At 44.1% G+C, this 21092-nt stretch overlaps 2 protein-coding genes across 2 annotated transcripts in view; one reads left to right on the plus strand and one right to left on the minus strand.

The window, feature by feature from the left end:
* Nucleotides 1–21092, plus strand: part of ANO3 (anoctamin 3) — a 304803-nt gene that overhangs the window by 224703 nt on the left and 59008 nt on the right. The window contains exon 29 of the transcript XR_010389446.1: nt 2252–2413. The gene's annotated coding sequence lies outside the window, so the exon portion shown is untranslated. The remainder of the gene's footprint in view (nt 1–2251; nt 2414–21092) is intronic.
* On the minus strand, nt 1415–17739 carry SLC5A12 (solute carrier family 5 member 12). Its single transcript, XM_026121757.2, has 15 exons — nt 17129–17739; nt 15378–15443; nt 13905–13956; nt 12256–12323; nt 11549–11703; nt 10340–10480; nt 9152–9281; nt 8731–8819; nt 6815–6927; nt 5067–5134; nt 4516–4602; nt 3635–3813; nt 3439–3542; nt 3110–3231; nt 1415–1717 (listed from the first exon to the last, which is right to left on the minus strand). The coding sequence occupies exons 1-15, from the start codon at nt 17483–17485 to the stop codon at nt 1559–1561; spliced, it is 1890 nt and encodes a 629-aa protein (XP_025977542.1). The 5' UTR covers nt 17486–17739; the 3' UTR covers nt 1415–1558.

Consider the following 21092-nt stretch of genomic DNA (forward strand, 5'->3'; position numbering starts at 1 on the left):
TTCTAGCATGATGGTTTGGCTCTGTTAGTACAACGTAAGAGATAACGTGTGTGGCCACAAAATGTAATGGGTATAACAGCGAGCAAATCTCCAGCTCTCCAGACCAGCCCCTTGGGCATGGAAGTGCGACCAGAGAGCAAGACATGCGAAGGACAGACTGACTGTCAGCCACCAGACATGGACGCTTTCAGGAGGTTGCAAACGTCACCTAAAAGTGATTCACATAAATGACGTCTGTCAGTTTGCTGCCAAACTGTCACTCACAAGCAAGGTAGTGTTATTTTACACCCTGTTATTTCTGCTTTCTGATTGAATATCCTGGGGCTGTTCCCAGAGATGGGGCATGAGCACAGAAAAGGGAAGCAACTTCAAGGACCAGGCTGACCTATATCTACACCCTAAAGGTGGTCACTGGTAAAATAAAAGCAAAGGCTCAGCTCTTCAAAGCATTATGAGCTGAGTATCAGCTGGTTCCCTAACTTTTCTTAGTCGTCTTTGATATTCCTACTTAGTCTGTTTCATTTAATTGTGAGTTTTGTTCGAAGACATTGATGTTCACCCAAAAACTACATCCAGAAGCTTATCAAGCTGAGAGGTAAGACGAGACCTGTTGAATGTGATTTACAACTAGCAAGTTTCAGAGGAAATGTGTTTCACTGAAATGGAGCTTTTAGTGGAGTAGGCACATTCTTCCAAGGCTAGTGACATTATCGTGCCTAATCATGAGCCTTTTCTCAAAACTCAGATGGCTTTTCTATTAGGTGGCATTGACACATGGATGGGGGTTTTTTTCTTTATTGCATAGAGTAGGTAGATGGATTTTGCAGCTCAAAAAACCCCAGACATATAAACATTCAACCAAAATAAAAGTCCCTAAAAATAATCTTTTCAAGCTGAAAGGATGTCTGTCCAAGACTAGTACAGGTAAAGAACTATCCTGAATTCAAAGTAAAATGTGTTACTCTCTCCTATAGCTTAGAGTAAGTCATTACGAAGAGTGTTTCTCAGTCCCACAGAGGAAGCAAGCACGAATTAGTCTTTAAAAGACCGGTCTGTCCATACAACATCCCTGTGCGGAGGCTTTTTGCAATACCTAACAACAGGCCCAGAGTAGCTGCCCCAGCCTCCCTCCTCATCCCGCGGCTCCTGCCGTAGGCAGTGGAGAGCGTGCCCTCCACAACCTCACCTTAGTGAGAGACCCTAGAAAGTCACCTGAGGTCCTGCTCTATCTAAAGGTCACCTTTGCACATGTCCCTTAAATGACTAGCTACTGAGCAGGGAGTACAATATCGGTATATTGCAGCTAATTCCTAATAGGAATTCCCAGGACGATATGCATGAAGCGTTTCTTCTGAAATAGTAGCACTTCCAAAACCCATTGTCTTATGAGTTCCCAGTTCCATCATGAAAGTCATAAATAAAAATCTGCCTTTATTGCTATAGAGAGCAATTGGCCTCCGTTAGTCATCTACAAGCTGGTAAAACGCAATAAAAAGAGCTCTTCATTTCTGAAGCTGGAGAAATAAAGTTTGATTAGAAGTCCCTTGTCCCTCAGCTTCTAGAGGCGAGATTCTGTGCTCCTATTGGTGTAGGATTTTTCCTCAGGATTGTAACCAGGTAACTGGCTTCGGTGTTCTTTCTCGACTTTGTTCTGGAAGGTGTCATCTGTTTCAGTTTTCTTTGTGGTAACTTTAGGCATATTGTTTTCAAAGTCCACCTGGAAAAAAAGAATGGAAAAAAAAACCACAAGAGTTTGAAGAGCGAGCTATTCACTGCATTTTAATACTCATTAAAAGGTATCTTGTTGCGTTTTGAAGTTTTGACATCCTTTCCCATAGAAATCTGAAGAGCTGACTAGGTAAAGTGATTCTCGGACCCACAGCCATACACACACAGTTCGCCCCCGTCCCCCCAACAGTCACTGATTTTCCCATTCCCCCATGGAAAGTCTTTGGCAAAAGCAACAAAAGCAGCAAAACCAGTTTCTCACACCTCCTCTGTTCCTGTACAAGCTGTGAAATGTGCTCTGGGTGTGTTTCAAATCACTTAAATTTGCTTTTTCGTGAGCATATTTATCTGCGTTTTAATGGATTCTCTTTTTGGTCTGATCCATACTTGCCTCAGTGTTTCACATTGCAACTACTTGGCTGATGTTATTATTTTACATTTCAAGTAAATATAAAGGGATTAAGGCATATATGAGTTTTGTTTTACTACTTCTATTAACATGGGGATCCTCTCTTTTCTCTAGAGGAGTGCTAAAGGGAGTCTCTGCTGGACACCCAGAAGCCCAATGAAGCCGCTGAAGCAAATCTAGGGGCACAAGCGCTCTCCCAGCTGAACCATCCTGCCACTGTCAAGTTTAATACAACCTGCGTGGGGCGAGACACTTTCGACATTAGCACTGAACACGGTGAGCCTTGTAGTCTGAAGATTGCTTTCAAGATTTAAGGATACTTGTAGGTTGGTCTAAAGCAGCTGAAAACAGGGTTTTTTGCTCTATCTTATTTTTCTAAACCTATTTCTCTGTCTTACTTCTGTAAACGGAGCAGATTTTTCTAAGAGGGAACAAGTTTGTTTCTAGGCCAACTGTGAGACGGGAGCAAGGAAAGGAGGTGCTCGTCCACCGTGGCTCGTTAATGAGCTACCAAGTGCTGTGGCCTCCCACGAGGGCCGGAAAGGTGCCAGTGCCACGTACTGCCGGAACCCGGGCCGGGCGCGAGGAGCAGCCGTGCGCTGGGCTCCCCTCCCGGGTGTAAAGCGCGGTTTCGCCCTTGGTTTTGGCTGGGCCGGGGTTGGGGGAGGATGGCCAGCCCCCGTGCTCACGGGCCCCTGGTTGTCCCTAGAGGCTGCGATTCCCTGTGCGCTAGCAGACAGCAAAAATACGCAACCTACTATTGACTGGAGCAGCGCGGGAAGGTTTGACTCTCCTCATTTCCTCTGTGTGATTCCTACAAACAGCCCTTGCATGATTTTTAGAAACAAACGCTGAGAACTTCTTGGTGTAATCGTGTCTCTGCATGGCACGCACGCTTGCACACAGACGTGCCCACACGCACCGCCTCTCCCAGAGCCGGGCAGGGCTGGCCCGGCCTCTTGCAATACTCACATCTTTGCTGCTGTGCTGCACACCACACCAGCATAAAGTTTTGAGCCTCTGAGACCAAAAGCAAAACAAGTTGCACACTGGCTTAATTAATATTGGGGGAATATCTTCTCCTTTGCTGGGTCCTGAAAGGGCAAAACAGTGATTAAGGGTATGTCGCTCCATGGGGGAAGCAGAGGCAGGCTTGGAGCACCTTGGCTGCAGGTGCGGGCGAGCAGGACCCCAGCTGGGTGCTCATCAGCGTGGCTCTGCTTTACCAGCTCCTGCTGGTGTTACTGGGAGCTCAGCTGAGCTGCCTTCTGGGGCAAAACCAAATTTGGGATTAAACCCACCTGTGGCAAAGCTGATAAGTAGTCCTGCGGCTGCGCAGCCGAGGCAGCCGATGGCACTGAAGTAGAGGTAGGACAGGGAGTACCAGGTGTCTGCCAGCAGCGGCCTGCGAAAACACGGCAGGAGAGGACAGAGCAGCTCGTGACAGCAGTTACCCACCAGGTAGGTCTGCGTTGTCTCCTGGCCTTGGGAAAATACCTGGCTGGAGGCACGGTGGGAGCCGCAGTGGTGAGCGTGTCGGTGCCGTTGGCTACCGCGCAGCTGGCTGTGGACAGGTCCAGAGGGATGGCCTTGGCCGAGGGCGCCGGGTAAACAAAAGAGCCGATTGCAACCCAGAAAGCTAACGTGATCCCGGTTAACAGGCCTCCGATTGCACCCTGGGTGGATATAGAGGAGAGATGGTTAGAGATAACCAAAATGCATCTCTGTGAAGGTGAATTAGGTGATAGACAGTGATTATTGGTTATGATCTTACGTGAGCCTGGTATGTGTCAGTATAACTCAGTTGTATTCTCCCTTGGCTGAACTAGGAAACATGGTGATTTATTGGTCTTTAGCAATCAGAGTTGAAACAAAACTGTAATGACTAAAACTACAGTTGTGGGGTTTGGTTTTCTCTCTGGCTAAAGGTGATGGGACCGTGCGTGGGGCAGCGTGCAATGGCCTCGTCTTCTGCTTCACCTGACTTGGCAAAGGCAGCACAACTGGAAGCGTTGTGTGCTCCTCGACAGGAACATAGGCTGACCTGCTCTTTTCTTTTTTCTTCTATCTTTAATTATTTTAATAAGAGAAGCAACTCAGAAAAAAGAAACACTGAAATGTGGCTCTAATTATGCTACTGTTCAGTAGAGATAAATTCGGATGGGATAAATTCAGACAGTGAATGGGGACCTCTAAACTGTCCTTGGACTCCTCAGGCTCTAAATCCTTTTTTTTAAAAAAAAAAAAAAAAAAAAAAAAAAAAAAAAAAAAAACAGCCTGGAGTCTAGATCTGAAAAGCAACACAACCTTAAAGAGGGGGTTTAAACTAGGCAACACCAAGAGGTTTTCTTTCCGATAACAATAAGGATTTTTCTTACCTTCCAGTTAACGCAAGGAAAGATGATTCCCAGGGTAAAGAGCCCCAGCATGGGCCCCCCGCACATCCCGTGAATGGTGAGGGAGGCCTGCGGGGCAGAGGCACAAGCTCAAGGCAGGAGCTGGAGAAAGCCTGTGCAATTCTCACTTTTAATTTTTAAATTGTGTGGTTTTTTTTTTTTAGTGGCAAATGGAGGGGAAATTTCATTGTGTGGTTAAAGAGAAAAAAGAATTGCAGTTAGTATTTTATCCCAATCACAAGCGAGTGGCTGGGGAGGAATGTTTTTAAGGATGCTTTTGGTTAATCATCTTGATAGATGAGGCAGCAGGGCGTGAGCGCCTGGGCAAATCGCTGGGGTAGTCGGGCTTTCCCCAGGTCTCTGTAGCAGAGCGCTGGGCTCTAAAGCCAGAACTTGCCACCGAGGAGGCTCTGGTGGGCGCGTCCCACTGAGCCGAGCGCCCAGGGAAAGCACCGTTACGCGGGGAAGGGACAGGGGACCGTAGCGAAACCCGTCTTGGAGAGCTCGCCGCGCGCTCGCGGGGGGCCGGGTACCTGCACGACGCCCCCGAGCAGCGAGGCGGCCACCGCCATGGCCGTGCACAGCGCGCCGAAGAGCACACCTGCAAGAGAGCCGCCGTGAGGCCGGCCACCCCGGCACCCCGCGGCCGCGCGCGGGGCTCTGGTGGCTGCCGCCGGCCCTCGACCGCCCGGCAGCCTCCCGCCTCGAGTCCCGGCGCTTCTCTTGCAAAACTGGATTTGGCAGTGGATTTAGCTTGCGAAGGGTGTCTCGTGGAGAAATGCTTCCGCCTCTGTTTCCACCTTTAAATAACACTTTTGAATGATCTGACTGAATTAATTCAGCAGGGATATACAAAATACTCTTCTTCATTTGATGCCAGTTTTCACTTTGCTGTACACGGTACTGTCTATGCATTAATTCTGAGTCAAGCTGACTGAACTGCCCTTATGTGGTGGCACAGCTTGTTTTAGGAGAAAAAAACGGCACTTCTTAGTTTTTGCACTCAGGACCTAGGAGCAAGTGGCAAACTGCAGGCACAGAGGGGATATTGGCACTTGCAGGAACTTTACAGATGTCGGTAAGAGGTTATGATGTATCTTATGGCGCTTGTAAAGTTGTCCTGGAAATTCGGATCACTTTGGACTCCTCATGTTTCAACATCTGCTTTGTTTTTCATTTGTCTGTTTCAGCTTTTTTAGTGATTAATTTTTCTGAAAACCTCAACACCCTGCCCTACACTGCCCTCTAAGTTTGAATAGAAAAGTTTTTGGTAATACTGTAAAGTAATAGTATGTAGTAATACTGCTATAGATTAAAGAAGTAATAACTACACTGATACTGTTTTTGCATTATAAAGAGGTTTCCAGAGAGTTCCCCAGTGCTTTCGGCACAGCAGAAGCGTTGCTAGGGCTTCCCAAAGGACGCCGATGTAGCCATCGTTCACGACAGCCACGTGTGTTCCTGTGCGAGGCAGTAGTGCCCGTGCTCAGCTCCCGCGAAGCCTCGGGCTGAGGCTCGTCCCGCGTGCTTGCCAGCGGTTATGCTCCCATGGAGGTTTCGGAGGCGGGAGCGCGTTTCTTAAGTAGTGGTATAGGCGCTGACGTTGCCTGGTTGCGAACTGCTCTCGGAGCGAGTTTGTTCTTGAGGAATAAATTTTCACCATCCTACGTGAAATAACGTGCAGGCCTCTGCAAGCCAGCAGCGGGCTTCCTTGTCCCTCCCCGCCTTTATTTTAGCCCTCTAACTATAGGATAGTTTAAACTTTTATAGCTTAATTTATAGTTCAAAGTCAGTCCTAGCAATGCAGCCCTTCATTTTGCTGTTGGGAAGAGCGCACGATCCTGTCGTTATCGTCTGTGTTCGTTTAGTACATGGCTTGCTAATGAGTTTCCCAGGTTTGCAACGTGAAGACTTGGCAGCTCTGGTTACTCAAATATCATTAAACCATATTGTCGCATGACTAAAACCAGGTTCAATTAGCTCACGACCACTGGTAATTACTGGGCTGAGGGGCTTAAGTGAAGAGCCTGCCCTTTGCTGGCTCCTCGTATCCGTGATGAGGGTGGTGGGGGAGAGGCTTTTCCTGGGGTGGCTCAGGTCACGGGCTGGTGCCTTGCTCCCCAGAGAAACCTGCCTTTCTCTGCATCGACCAAGCAGACAGCTTAAGGCAATACAGCTCCACGTGAAATCCTGGTCTACTCGCTGCTATAGTCGTAGCAGCTGGGGGCAGGGGGAGAAGACCTTTTCCTTTAAACAAATCCGTGCCACCCGAGGTACCTACATAAGCCTTTGCTGACCCATGTGCTCGTCTTCTCGGAGATGTCTGGGAAACGTTTCTTGACAAAGTCTTCAAAAGTAACAGTTGCTAAAGCGTTAATGCTTGCGGCCACTGTGCTGTAAAAGGAGAAAACAAGGATATAAATATGAAGCAAAATAATCTTGAAAAAAAGTATTTATACAGAAATGCTGCCTCTTGTTCAACATCAAGAACTACATGTTTTACAGTATTAAACAGTAGCTTTCTGAATGAAAGGGGTGTCACTGGGGATTTAGGGAATTTGAGGATGGCAGTCAACTAGTGTCTTTGGGTAGCAAGGGTTAAATTATAACAGCTTACTTCTGTCCCCGGCTCTTACGAAGATGTGTCCAAGCAAAAGTGTGAGGAAAACTCTTGTGTCTGACAAGGGAAGCTGCTGCTGTGGGGATGGTTTTTGTTCCTCCTGCAGTTAGTAGGGACCCTGCTTCATGCTGGCGTAACAGAAACCCTCACAGCGCGTCCTGACTGACCCTTCAGTCCCTCAAGCTGCAAAGACCTCCAGAATATTGCGATGCTGCAGGACAAAGGTGTTGCCCTGTTACAAGCCAAAGGGTGCTGAGTGACCACTAGCAATACCCAGTTCCTCCTGAAAATGTGTTAGCAAATGAGGCCTTATTTGGAAAGACTTTCCAAAGACTGCCTGGAGGTTATGAACTAGTCCGGTTTGTGAATTTATAATACCTTATGGACAGTATAAGAATACCATATGACAGCAACTATTATTTGGGATGTAACTTTATCATCCCTATGAGGTTGAAGCATATATAGCTAATGCTCCTGATTTCCAATTTTCTCTCTCAGTTCTGTGAAAGAATCTGAAGCATCAGTAACAAGAAAAATAATCTTTGGATTCGCAGGATTATGGCTCTGACTTTTGTGATGTTTCTGAATTTACACACTGGAGAGGGTCAGCACCTGTCTCAAGGGGGTGACTTGCTGCTAGATGCAGCAGAGCTTACTGAGTGCACTGTACTGCCACAAAATGCCTACTCTGCTTTCTCTCACAACTAAAAAAAAAAAAAAAAAAAAAAAAAGTAGAAAATAAATAGTTTGAAATAGAGATAGTCTTTGCAGCTAGGTGAGTTATGCAATCTGATTAAAATATTTAGCAAGTAGGATCTTGCAGCATCAAGACCGATAGCAAAATATTTGGTACTCAATTCCCTTTATTCTGTTCTCTTAGTCTCCTTCCAGGAGCAGCCAGGGGCTTTTGTGTGTGTGTTTTTCCTCTGTTGATAGTTCTTGCTTGCCTTACTCTTTCTCCAGATGAGAGCATTTTGAGATAGCCTATTGGACTGTCTCTGCCTCTATTCTATGTCTAATGCCACTGTGAACTTAAATCTCTCTGTCTCTAATGTCCCAGGAAGTATTGATGTTTGGCCTGTAGAAAATAGAAACTACAATACTCTGTAGCACCACCCTGCAGAACACGGCTCCTAAAACTCTTCTTGGTGGGCTTCTTATTTCCAAATCTTATTCTGTGTTCATGTACAGACAGACTTGCTAACAAGCTCTCTAACTATGGTGTTATGGCAATCGGGTTAAATAGAAGCAATTTCATTCTGAACAGCTCCGAAGTTATTTACAGAAGCAGAGCTTTTTAAGAAAAGAGAGAACTGATATTTCTTCAGGTTTTTTTACCTTTTCATTTGTGTTGATAGTGCATTTGGGGAAAAAAGATTGGTGAAGTGGAGCTAGACTTTGCCATGAATATAAAGTAATGCAGCACAGCACTACTGCCTTCTGCCCCCCCCCCCCCCCACCCCGAACGTGCTAAGAAGAACGGTCATGCATTTCTTAGTATTTCACATCCTGACCCCACTCTGGGTGTTCGGAAAATCAGCGGCACGTAGCTGAAGTGTCGTTTCGGGTTGACGGACCTTAGTGTTCCGCTGAACGCACAGGCGACAAATAGTCCCGGCACTCCCGGCATCGAAGAAAAAATGTCCATAACAAAATAGGGCATAAGCTGGGGTAAAAGAAACACAAGAGCGACACAGGAAGTTAGCTGAGGTTTTTTGGGTCGAGGGAGAAGAGCTGCTGCTCCTGACCATGCCGCAAAACTCTGGTTTTGTTGCAACTAGCAAGATATCTCAGATTCTGAGAGAGCGGTGTCATTTTGCAGAACTCCTCAATCGCACCAATACTAGCGGAGTGCCAGAATGGACATAGCCTAGCCCTCATCCAGCAACCGCTTCAGCCCCTGCGGAGCTGAAAGGACACGCAGTTTCCCACTAAATGTAGGTGGTGTTTATACATGCTACGTCTGAGCCCAAAACAGCACTTAATCTCCGTCCGTACCTGATCAGGTGCTGAAATGAAACGAGCAGTCCAAGGGTCACAGTCCTTATAATGCGAATACATCACCAAACCAGAAAATACTGCGCACACCAGGACTATCCAAAGTCCCAATAAATTGAGGTAAAGTGCCCTAGAAAGAAAGAGAGAGAGATCCTATTTAATACAAGATGTATGTGGAAAAGCTGTTCCTGGTTTCTTATTTGGAACTGTTTTGAAAGAGGCCTTAATCAAAGCTAGGTTATAACTTCTTAAATGTCTCCCCAGGGTAAGAAACAATGTGCAGCAAAATGCTATTAACTTCAGTGAAAGCTAATTCCAGCTGTTTCGCTGGAGCCGGTTCCAGTTCAATACGGTACTGCCGGGGCTCGAAAGGCTTTTTGGGCTTAGTACCACTGATGTTCTTCCTGTTGTGACTCCCAAACATTTTCAGAGATGGAATTTTTACAGGGTCAATTCATGTAATCCGTCAAAACTTAAGAAAAATGAATATGATCACAACTAGTGTGTTTAAAAGTGCTTAAGGGTTTTTAAAAGTCTTTGAAGAAGGAAAAAATTGTCATCTTACATTTTAACCGCGTAAGCAAGCAATAAGCGTAAGGCACCTGAAGTCTGGTCATTTGATAAATTGTGCCTCTGCTTATGTGCATACTAATGCTGAACTTAAGCTAGTGGGCTGGAGACCTATATGTCTATATTGTGGAGTTTCACCAATTTCATTTCCGTGGATTATAATTATTTTCTGTTGGGTATTTGATCTTGTTTTATTGAGATGGTGCCCTCTCCTGTAGTACCCTGTGAAAACAATAATGAATTTTAATAAAATACAACATAAATACAACTCCGGAAAAGAATGTTTTTCCGGGAATGCTATAGACAGCACTTCTTCTATGTAGATGACTTTTCCATACCCTGCTTCCAAAAACTAGTTTGGCAGCCTGACCCTGAATTAATAAACTGTAAGAGTTAGATAGGTAACTCTTTATTTATTTTTCTTTATTTATTTACTTATGTCATTTAGAGTCAGAGGGAGTAAAATTGTCAGGACAAAACTCTGCAAATCTTTCTAGTGGCCTTCTAGTGGACCCAATGGGATCCCTATTTTTATTTAGCCTAACTGACAGGCTGCTAGTGTAAGTCCATGTCAGTATGTTTGGTTGCTAGAATAGTTTAAAGTTTAAAATAACTTACAGTTTTGCATGCTTTTCTGATTTGCAAGAAATGCATCTCTGTATTGTGGACTGGTTGACTCCGTAGAGTCCCAGCCACGTGAAAGCTCCCCCGATGACGATTGTCCAAAAGGTGTGTCGCCTTAAAGGATCCACATCGAAGCTGGAAGGGAGACAGAGAAGCAATTCAGTTCACTTATTTAAACACACATTTATATAGTAAGAGCTAGCTGATCTCTTAGGAGTGTCTGGTCTATTATATTACAATCAGAATTGCTGCATTGGTAACACAGTTTTACCATACAGATAACATTTGGGGGAGGGGGGTGTTTTTTTGTTTGTTTTATACTTTTATACTGCATCCTGTTGTTATCAAATCAGGATAAATGTATATCATGCAGATACAAACACAAGAATAGGTAATTAAAATGATTCATATTCATAAGGCTTATAATGCTCAAATTTCAAATCTCTTTCATATCACACCAACAGACTTACAAGCCACCATATCTATGAACCTCAGCAAGGGAGAAAGCCAAATATTAAAATCTAAAAATTCCCTGAATGCTCTTAGTTATATCACCACCATATATTATTTCTATTTCAAGAAATGGCTTCAGCTGCCGTGTTTTTTTTGTGGCTGTTGTTTCTTTAATGAAATTTCATTACTCAGTAATTCTAACCAGTATAATTAAAGTTCCTCTTTCTGTCTTCTTTACAACTCTGTTAATCTTGATATGTATAACACGTGACACTTGATTTTCCTGCTAGTGTTTGTCAGTGACTTGCCTTGATCAGTGAACTTGTCAGTCGCTGTGACAGACAGCCAGAGCAGTGTTATCCCAGTGCATTGGTGCACTGCTAGCAGCTATGGTGAGGGGATTTAAAATAAAGTGTCAGTGTTATAGATGGAGAATGAAATAAATATACTATTGGAAGGAGTAATTGTGCTGCATTAGGAGCCAGGCAAAGAAAAATATGCAAAGCTCCCTTTCAGTTCAGTTGGGCTTTGATCCCTTAAAAAAGGGTAATAGAAGGAGGAAGTGAAGTTCTGCAAGGTCTACCACGTTCCCAAGAGCTGAAGGGAGAAGGGGGGGGGGGGGGGGGAAGATTTCTGAATCAGTTGTTCATTCATAATATATAACAAGCTTGAATATTTTTGGTGTGGTGAGAGTATTTCTAAACAGTAAATGCCCCAGAAGAAAAAATCCACAGCATTTGTTTTTCTCACTCAAATATGTTTAGTCGTGATCCTTCAGAGGCGCGTTGCCAGATGCTGGTCGGGCCACCGTTCAGAATAGTCCCCCGGATCAAAACCGTTGCGAAGCCAGCCACCATGACGATCATTTGAAAGGCATCTGTCCAGACAACAGCTTTTAGTCCTCCCTAAAACAAACAGAAACTCTATGTTCTCATCTTCCTTCCTGTTGTTTGAGTACAATAAAAGGAAAAAGTACACCTGATCTCAGGAGCTGACCAGCTTTACTCGGTAGTAAAGCTCCCTGGAAGCCCTGTTAGGTGTGCTTCCTACGTCTTATCACACTGTTCTTGATCTGGGGTGACACCAGACACCTCTCTTTCACAGCTATGTTTTTCCATCTATACCTTGCAAAAGATGAGAAGTATCTTCTCAAAAGATGTACTAGAGTGAGGGAGGGTTTTCACCAGCATGTCTGGACTCTGCCTCAAGCTGTCTGACTTAAACCTTGAGATATATGGTGGAGTATCTGGGAGGAAATAAAGGTGGGTTTCCCACCCCCAGGAGATTTATCTTTATACTTCAGGATCTGAAAGAAACTTATCTCTGTGTCCTAGTAGTGCAAACTTCAGTCCCTCGGACCATGTTTAGAAGCCTCACTCCTGTTACAGCCTTTCAGGTACAACGGATGGTTGCATCAACAATCTGTGTTCAGCTGTTCACTGACGCCTGTTACATACCAAAGTGCAGTAGAAAGTGCAGACAACTCCTGTTGCAGCTACAGAACCCCAGAGATCAAATCCAGTGACTGTGAAATCAAAGAAAACCAAATGGTTAGCAAAAGGATAGTGAGAAAAAAGCTATCTATTACCCTTAGTAGGATGGAAGTAATTATTAATTTTAATCTTTTGTGTCTGTTGGTTCTGCTGGATTATTCAAGGTTCTTAACACTGCTGAATGCTGTTTTGCGTTGTAGCTTTCTTGCAAATTCGGATTAACTACCTTTCAAGGGTGGAAAAGTAGTTCATAAGCAAAATAATTACACTAAGAAAAAAACATCATTCTTATGGGATATCATTTGATGAGCAATGCTTTCTTTCTGTTTCATGTCCAGGATTTCCTTCTGCTGAAAGATTTTGTGTTCTGCCAATTATAAATTTCAGAGGAACCAAGTTCTTAGGAGATTTCCACTGAATCCTAAGGGGGAGGGGAATAAAAAAGCAAAGTTCTGTTCTCTGAAACTAGGGACAGTTTAACCTTGGAACTGTGCTGACTGCACTAAAACAATTTTGCATGCTCATTTTGCTTCATAAAGTCTCTACGCAAGATTCAGTTCTGCTCATATTGAAATCTCTCCCATGAGGCTTAATTTGTAAGGGCAATATTATTTGTAGAAGCTGTCTTAGTAGCAAAATTAGTTTGGCTTAATAATGGATGTGTCCTTCTGAACAACTGCTGCATAAAAGGCAGCCTAGCTCCAGAGGAAGGGAGCTCAGCTCTGTGCAAGGTGAATACCAGTGAGATGAGACAAACCAGATGAGACTCAGATGATGGACTATGAAAAGAGCCTCCAAATCTCTTCCTGATCAATTTTAGGGAAACCGGTTACTTTTGGGGCTTATGTTGATTCCTTATGTTGTATAGCTGTAAATGTATTAACCCCAGCTATTATGGCAGATGCTGTGTTCCTGGTCTTCAAAGGCCGAATAAAGAAGTGTGCAGAGAGCAGGACAGCATTCAACTCCAGCTGCAGGAAACAGAGTTATGCCCAGGGGAACGTAAATGAGACGTTGGGTCGAAAATGCGATAGGATCTTTAAACATAACCACTGCCCCCAGGGCCTGGTCCTCCGCCTTACCTGAAAGATGGCATCACTGCCTGAACAAAACTCCCTAGCACCTGTAGGGCACCTGCAGGTGTCAGCCCATAAGGGAAACTGCTCCCTGCCGCCGCAGAGGCGCGGAGCATCCCCTGCTCTCTTGCACGTCTATGGGCAGCCAGGCAGTCACCAATACTTTCAGACAGAGAAATCTCAGCTCTGTCACATGAGCATTAACGGTGCTGGCAGCATAAGGCAAAGGGGGTAGGAAGGAACCAAAGTACGGAGCGCGGTCTTGGGTCGCTGCCTGTACCATGAACTTTGTCAGGAAGTTGAGAAATTGTTCATTGCTAACTCTTTTGGGCTGTGACTGAAACAGAAGAGCAAATGCTAGAGTCGTGCTACAGTACTCCTGTGAGGGAAAGACCTGGAGCATCAGAAATGCAGAACTACTAGGCGAGGGCAAAAACCTTCCTACGGATCTGCTGAGGATTTTTTTGTAGCCTTCTTGCTTGCTTTCCTCTGCATCAGTTATTTGGGGTAACTATGTAGTTTGGCCTGGAAACTCACCTTGGTTGAGAGCCAGTGATGGAGCATAAACCACTATTCCAGTGTAAAGGATCTGCAGGAGAAAAAAGTTCATGGAAAAACCATGTCTGTGAGTGCCCAGTGATAAGGCTTCTGTTCAGAGAGCAGCTCAGAGCAAAGCACCAGAGCTAGAGGCTCTGTAAAACTTAGATCAGACTGTACCATATACGGGTTTCTTTTTTGGCCTTTATGAAATCAAAATCCTTCGTTTGATTCCTTTCAGATGGGGTTAAGCCAACACTGTCTATCTGCGTATTTCTTATTTCACCCATTGCTAAGATGATTAGATGTCCAGACTGTACTACTCAAACAGAGAGAAGAGCTTCAGTAAAACACAGACAGAGATGCAGAAATAACTCACATTGGCTCTTGGAAATTAATCTTCCCTGGTTCCTTTTAATCCCTCTTAGAGTAGTTAACTCAATGCCTTTCATGCACGTGTTGTGACAGAATTGGGGCGGGGGGGGAAACAAAACCTGAAAGTAAATAAACTTTTGAATCTCTTGCTAAAGCTTTTAGAACTAATTAAATGGAATTAATGTAGAAAGACAAATATTCCAATTTCCAAATTTTCCATCAAACACACAATTAAAATCTTCTGAGAAACTTGGCGAACTTTCAAATCAAAAGACAAAAAGCTATTTGCTGTCTACCAGAGTGCCTTGGCTGGCTCCTTAAGTGCTTTCGGGCAAGTAAAGCTGATGTCTGCTTGCTCAGCTTCATTGCCCGTGAGCCAAGAGCAGTACTATTTTTCATTTGCACGCATGGGGGTGTGGACCGGCTAGTCAGCATTTGACGGCAATGCAGAGCAGTCTATAAATGCAGTCTATAAATGTCAAGCAGTGATTTCTGTCCCCTTAGGTGTCAGGCTCTGTCCTCGTGGCACCACCGCTCAGGGCAGCTCTCCAAGGAGTCACAGTCGTGTCCTGCCCGACTCCCTCTGGCCTCCTGGGAGGCACCTGGGCGGGTGCTGCCTGTCCGCGTCCCACCTCTGCCAGGAGCAAACCCACCAGCGGGAGCGTCGCGGGACTGCGCTGCCTCCCATGGGAGAGCTTCACCCCGGGGAGGTAGCCAGCAAGCCACGGACGTAAATGTGCCCAGTGCAGCTTTTGTAGGTTCTCTCACCAAAAAAAATTAAAAATTAAAAAAAAAGCTCAATTTTCTTGGAAGGAGAGAGACTTCAGGGAAATACGAGGCCAAGAATGTGAGAAGCTGTGCAAGTGCAGTACTGTGTCCAAATGTCACAGGCAACAACAGTGAAACTTTTTTTAACTGTAAGTAGGGAGAAGCTAGGAGGTAGGAAAGCAACCGCTTTCTTAACATTTACAGTCCAACTGGAAAAATTAAGGGGGAAAAAATTAAAACAGCTTTTGGGCAGGGGGAGTTGAGTCTGAGGTGAGTGCTTCAAAATAAATGTTAAATGAAATTATCTTGAAAAAATAGGCAATGTCTTACCGTCTGCAGGATGTAGATCAGCGTTGCAGCAAAACGGACCACTTTGTTAAATCTTAACTCCAAATACTAGGAAAAACAGGAGATGCAGTAAATTGCACAAGTAGCAGCTGTGACACAGCTATTAACCTCCTGTTTGCCCTGAGTAGCAGCTTGCTTCCCGACTGCAATTACAGACAGCCGACACTACTGCTATGACTAATAAACCAGGGCGCATGATTATTCTTACTGGTAGAGATAATTACATCTGAGAAATCTTCTAATCAGTGGAATGTACTTGAAATTATGCATTGGGCTGCTGTATTCAACGCCTGTTTTGTATTGGGAATAACTGAAAGAGCCCAGAGGCTTCATGGAAAAGAAACTTGTACTTCATTTTTGAGGTTTAATCTGACTGTACAAATAGGAGACCTGAGCTCATCTCCTAGAGCATTGGGATAGTTGGACTTCCACAGTGGCCACAGCCATGGTAGAGCAGGTGCTCCAGGTCTTAGGACTGAGTCACCACCTGAAGTGTCTCTGCAGAACTGACCAAAAATTAGATCTACACTGCTAACCACAAGCCACCTTTGACCCCATGAGTTTCCCTTGGGCAGTGCACCCCATTGCAGACACCACATACAAACTGCATGGGTTTTCTTTTAGAAGACTTTAGGCATAGTACTTCGAATATAGTTTCTTTCTTATTAATTTTGTTCATGTTTATCTTCCTTACTTCTTGCTTGGTAAGTCTCACAGTTTGCCACAATATAAGTAACTTATTCACATAACCTGATCTGTTTTTAAAAACAACTCATGAAGTCGGCAAAGTCATCTTTCAGGCATGCTTGAAGGGATCCTCTGACTGCAATGAAATTTTCAGTAGCTAAAATAAGTGATTCATTCTCTGATCTTGCATCTAAACCAGCTAGAAAATTCGGTTACTTCTGACAGCTGGAATAGATGGTCAGTTTTAATTTTTCCTAGCCTACAACTGAAATATTTCCCAGTACCCAGGCGGAGTTGTGAAGCTCCTCCTTGGCGCTGGGTTTCTGAGAGCGTGAGCAACCTCCGCTACCGGGAACCACTGGCTCCTTGGCGGGGCTCTACTCGCCCCGCGCTCCCTTCCAGGAAACTGCCCGCAAACCGGAACCACCACAGCTGGAGCAGCTGGTTCAAGTGGCTAAACGGAAGCCCCAGATGTCTGAAAGCTGCCCGGTGCTCCTACGATGCGCGGGTGATGCCGGCTGTGCCCCTCTAACAACAATGCAGCTACCGGGGACAGTTGGTTGGTTGTTTTTCTTCTCGAGCTGATGAGCTCTCATATGAAGAAAATAATGCGTTCCACTTTTACAGTAACTGGCCCAAATCCCCAGATCTAGACCAAGTTTGAAATTAGATCCTGAGTTTTGTTCCTAAAGTCCCTCTTTAATAACCATGCTCTAAAACGGAGTGAAAAACTTATCTGAGACCAAAAGCATCTAGCAGGCACTTTAATTATTTTCCATCACATATTTTGTACTACTCTGTAAACTTTATCTTTTCGTTGCTATGTGTGCACAGCAGCACCTCCGATCCTTTATTTGTGTCAGCAGCTTATGAAATACAAATAACTAGCTTGCATAATCAACTTGTTTCTAAAAAATAATTCATGTATTGATACGTTTCTTTTGTAAACTATTGCAGAAAAAGTCTTCTGCCATAGATTTTCTCTAGAAGTAGCAATAGACTTGATAAACTAATTTTTATGATATAATAATGTCTTTTTTACTTACCTCATAAGTACTTGTGATGCCAGATCTGTAAAATACAGGTACAAAAAGTTCAGAAGTAAAGATGATGACAAGCGTATAGGAAAGAAAGAAAAGAATGAAGGATGCCCCATAGCGATAAACTTCTGATGGTGTCCCCAGAACTGTTACCGCTGACATGAAGCTGGATGTGAGAGAGAAGGCTATTGGTCCGCATGTCATCTGCCTGCCGCCCACCAAAAATTCCTTTGAACTTTTCTTTTTCCTCTCTTTAATTGCAAAAAAGACTCCAATGCTAGCAGATACTAAAAATAGTGCTGCAAAAACAACATAGTCCCAAGGCGCAAACTTTTCGATTTCTGGAGCTATGAAGTTGGACATGGCATCCAATAGATCGTTGTCTGGTAGAAGGACGCTGGGTTTCTGTACCAGTTGCTCTGAACTGATTAGTTCCCCGACAGCAAAGATGGTTTTGTAGCTTATCAATGACAAATAATAAAAAAGGAAGGCTATCCAGCTATGAGATTTTTTTTTTTTTAATCCAGTTCACTTCTAGGGGGAGGGAAAAAAAATGCGTAGACCGAGGTAGGAAGGCGCTGTGTGCACTTAGACCTTAGCGCTGCTGCTATTTTTCTCAGGCTGGCTGGATGGGGGAACTTATCCGAGAAATCTATAGTACGCTCCCTTTTATCTGTGAAGTTTCAATTTAAGGTTAAACATTACCTTGACACATTGACTTGACCTGCCTCTTCTCTAACCTCTCAGCATTTTTAAGTAATAAAATGAGAGTAATATAAAAAAAGGGGGAAGAGAGAAATGAAGGAAGGCTTGGCATACAGACAGTGACCTTTACTGGTGGGTCTATATTTTCAAAGGAGCAATTCTTTCATATGGTTAAAATCTAAGCTTGAACACCAGCAGTAGGGTTCAGAATTGTTCTTTGCCATTAAATGTGCTCTTCGATGGACTCTCTGGAAGTTCAGACTGCCATAAAGAATTGTAGCATTTAATGGTTCAAGGTAACTTTAGCGCATTTCCCCCTTAGTAGTCCAGCCTAGGCAACTTAATGAGTTTGGGTACCTAACAGATCTCCAGATGAGCAGAAATATAGGTTGTGTGACAGTTAGGTTTGCAGATGACTTCCATTTAACAGCTAATTTTTCACTGTCTGCTATTAGTGACAATTTTAGTTATAGCTAATATGAGTTCATGTTGTGGAGCTGAAGCTGCATACTGTGAAGAGGTGTCTATTTTACCGCTCTGTGTACAATTCGGTCGGATCTGCAGGAGAAGAGGGCCAAAGAGCAGCATATAAGGCAACAGCAACACTATCTTTCCTCTTTGGGATAATTTGTAGAATTCGATTAACTGAGTTCTCCTTGGATTTGTTTTTATCATTTTTAAGTAAATAATAAATACTCCTGTTACATCAGCTTACACCATAATGATACATTTTCAAAAGCAGCAGACACGAACTGGTGGTACTCAAGGACAAGCTCTTATGAAGAGACGGGGTCTTCAGTCACGGCCCTGCTGGAGGGGAGGAGGGGAGGAGCAGTGGGCCGTTCCAGAGAGTCCTGAGCTGCGTGGCAGCCCGGGGTACGAGTCGCTAACAGCAAGGCTGCTTCTCTCCGGCTCTGTCTTGGGTTGGGGTGGGTGCCCCCCACCCGTCCTCCTTAAATCATCGACAGACTGCAATGTTTTTGCTGGGTCAGTATTAACCAGCAAATAAGTGGGTTTCTAGATCTGAAGTTTTGTGCATTCCCATCTTTCTGTTCAGGAGAAAGAGAAATGTGTGTACAGCAACCCTTATGCTATGACCCAGAATAAAAGAAAATCCAGGAAAAGCCCAGGGCTGGAACTAATGTTCCCTTCTCGCCACAGGTGCTTTAGAGATCAGGCAGTTTTGCAACTGAGTCCAGTGAGACCACGTGCAGAAGGGGGAATTGACTGGCCTGCTGCTGCTGCAGGGTGTGAGTTTAGAAAAACTCAAAAATGCATGCAAAAATGTTTCTTAAAAAGCAGTTTGGAGCATCTTATTGATTGTCGTTTGTTCTGCCTTTGCCCCATCAACACCAGTATGTTTTACAAGATAAGGCAAGTTAGATTTCTGCTTCTGCTGTAAAACACTTTCTGCCTGCAAAGCAAGCGGTTTACCTCGAATGGCCAATTGATGTAATGGCTGGGTTTTGGTTTTCTGGGTTTTTTTTACCACTTCATTTATTAACTGAATTCCTTCTGTCATCTTAAGTTTAAAGAAAAACTGCAGTGCTTGTGAGATGCAATACAGCTGTTTGCGAAAGCTACATAAGCAAGCTTGTGTAAGGTGAGCTGAGATATCAATTAAAGTCACATTAATTTCCACAGTAATTGTGTGTGTGTGTGCGCGCGCGCATGCTGTAACCTGCTGTTAATGCAGCAGAGGAACCTGAGTGAATCCTCATCCAGCTGCCTTACAGTGATTTATTTATCTAAGTATACCCTGTTACTGGTTAACATTTTCTCTTTTGTACAGAACGAGTGTCTTATGGTGTGTCCACTTGCAAAAAATCAGTAACTTTCACTTGCCAACTCCTCTGCAAGGTGGGGGTTTTGGTTTTATTTTTTTCTTCTCCCTCCCCCTTACGGTTAAGAACATGGATGTTTCCTGCAGGTCTGAAGTTTTAATTCATGCTTACTGAGTCTGACTGGTGAATGTCTGTGGCAGTGGTAAATGCGGTGCCGTTACGTGGTGAGGGTCTGCGGTCAAACACCAACCCCGGCAGGCCGAGGCCGACTTCACTCCGCGCAAATGCAGGCGCCTGGAGTTAACTGGACGAAGCAAGTGCCTGTTTCTTCCCGTGAGCCACAGTCTGGTGTTGGATCAGTTATGATGACACTGGGTGAATTCACAAAAAGCTGTAAAGAAATAGATTTGGGGGTAATTTTCTTCAACTCGAGCTGCGAAACGGCATCCCTGGACAGTCTCACTAGCGTTGCTGAGAGAGTGACAGTTAGTGGGGCGTTTCTGGGTGTATCTGCCTATATAGAAGTCCGGGTCAGAAGATTTCTATACCAGTCTTGTTACTGGGGAAAACGTAGATGGAAGATCATTGTAACATACATTCTAGGAAAACAAATATAGTGTAGTATTTTATTATGGGCTTGAATATTTTAAAATGGTCTGTTTGCCGTCAGGATATACTCATAGGAGCTGTGCTAACTGTGCTGTCACACCGTGACCCATGAAGCTGCTTGTCTGCTCGTGAGGGCTCGCTCTGTAGTGATTTGGTTTGATTCCAGCAAGCTTTTCCCAAGAGTAGAATTTTCATTGGCAGAAATGCAAGCCTACGGAGATCCTTCTTTTGCTTTTTGCCCACAAATAACACATGAAATTGTTGGAAACTTGTAAAGGGAAGAATTTCCCAAGAATTCGATTTTACCATTACATTTTAGGTGAGTAGCATCCTTTATCCTAGGTTATGGTAAGTGTTTCACAGATGATAGCTTATAAAAGAAGACTATTTTCCATCAATTATTTGGTTCTGTATGGAATTATACTGTCTTGAGCAGGCTATGCATATTAGCTGCTTTTAGCCACTTCAGTGAGTTTTTTTTAATGTGCTTTAATTAAATATTTTGGAATTTATTTTTTGGGGAGGGAGGAACAATCGTTCAAATCTAAGAATCTTGTTGGATAAATGTCATCATGTAGGACAATGATTTTTAAAATTTTTCTATAGTGGACTTTTTGCTTCCATTAGTCTAAATTCTACCTCCTACCCTTCTCCATTTTTTCAGTCTAAAAATAGAATGATTTTGTTGTAAATAGATTTCTAGTGTAATATTAACGTTTAAAAGCCCCTCGTATTGGTGCTTATTCAGATTCTTTCAAGTTGTATTTGGTCTACTTGGGCTACCTGGTAGGGTATGAAATAACGGGACCAAGAGCTGGTGGAGGGAGTGGAGTAGGGGCGTAAAGCTGCTGGGACGGTCCCCTGTCCGAACA

Source organism: Dromaius novaehollandiae, chromosome 5 (assembly GCF_036370855.1).
Source record: "Dromaius novaehollandiae isolate bDroNov1 chromosome 5, bDroNov1.hap1, whole genome shotgun sequence".
Taxonomy (NCBI): domain Eukaryota; kingdom Metazoa; phylum Chordata; class Aves; order Casuariiformes; family Dromaiidae; genus Dromaius; species Dromaius novaehollandiae.

Coding starts and splice junctions, on each gene's coding strand:
- SLC5A12 (XM_026121757.2), bottom strand. CDS start 17,485: ATGTCCAACTTCATAGCTCCAGAAATCGAAAAGTTTGCGCCTTGGGAC. Junction 11,704..12,255: donor GCACTTTCTACTGCACTTTG/GTATGTAACAGG, acceptor TGTTTGTTTTAG/GGAGGACTAAAAGCTGTTGT. Junction 6,928..8,730: donor GCGTTCAGCGGAACACTAAG/GTCCGTCAACCC, acceptor CTCCTTTTACAG/CACAGTGGCCGCAAGCATTA.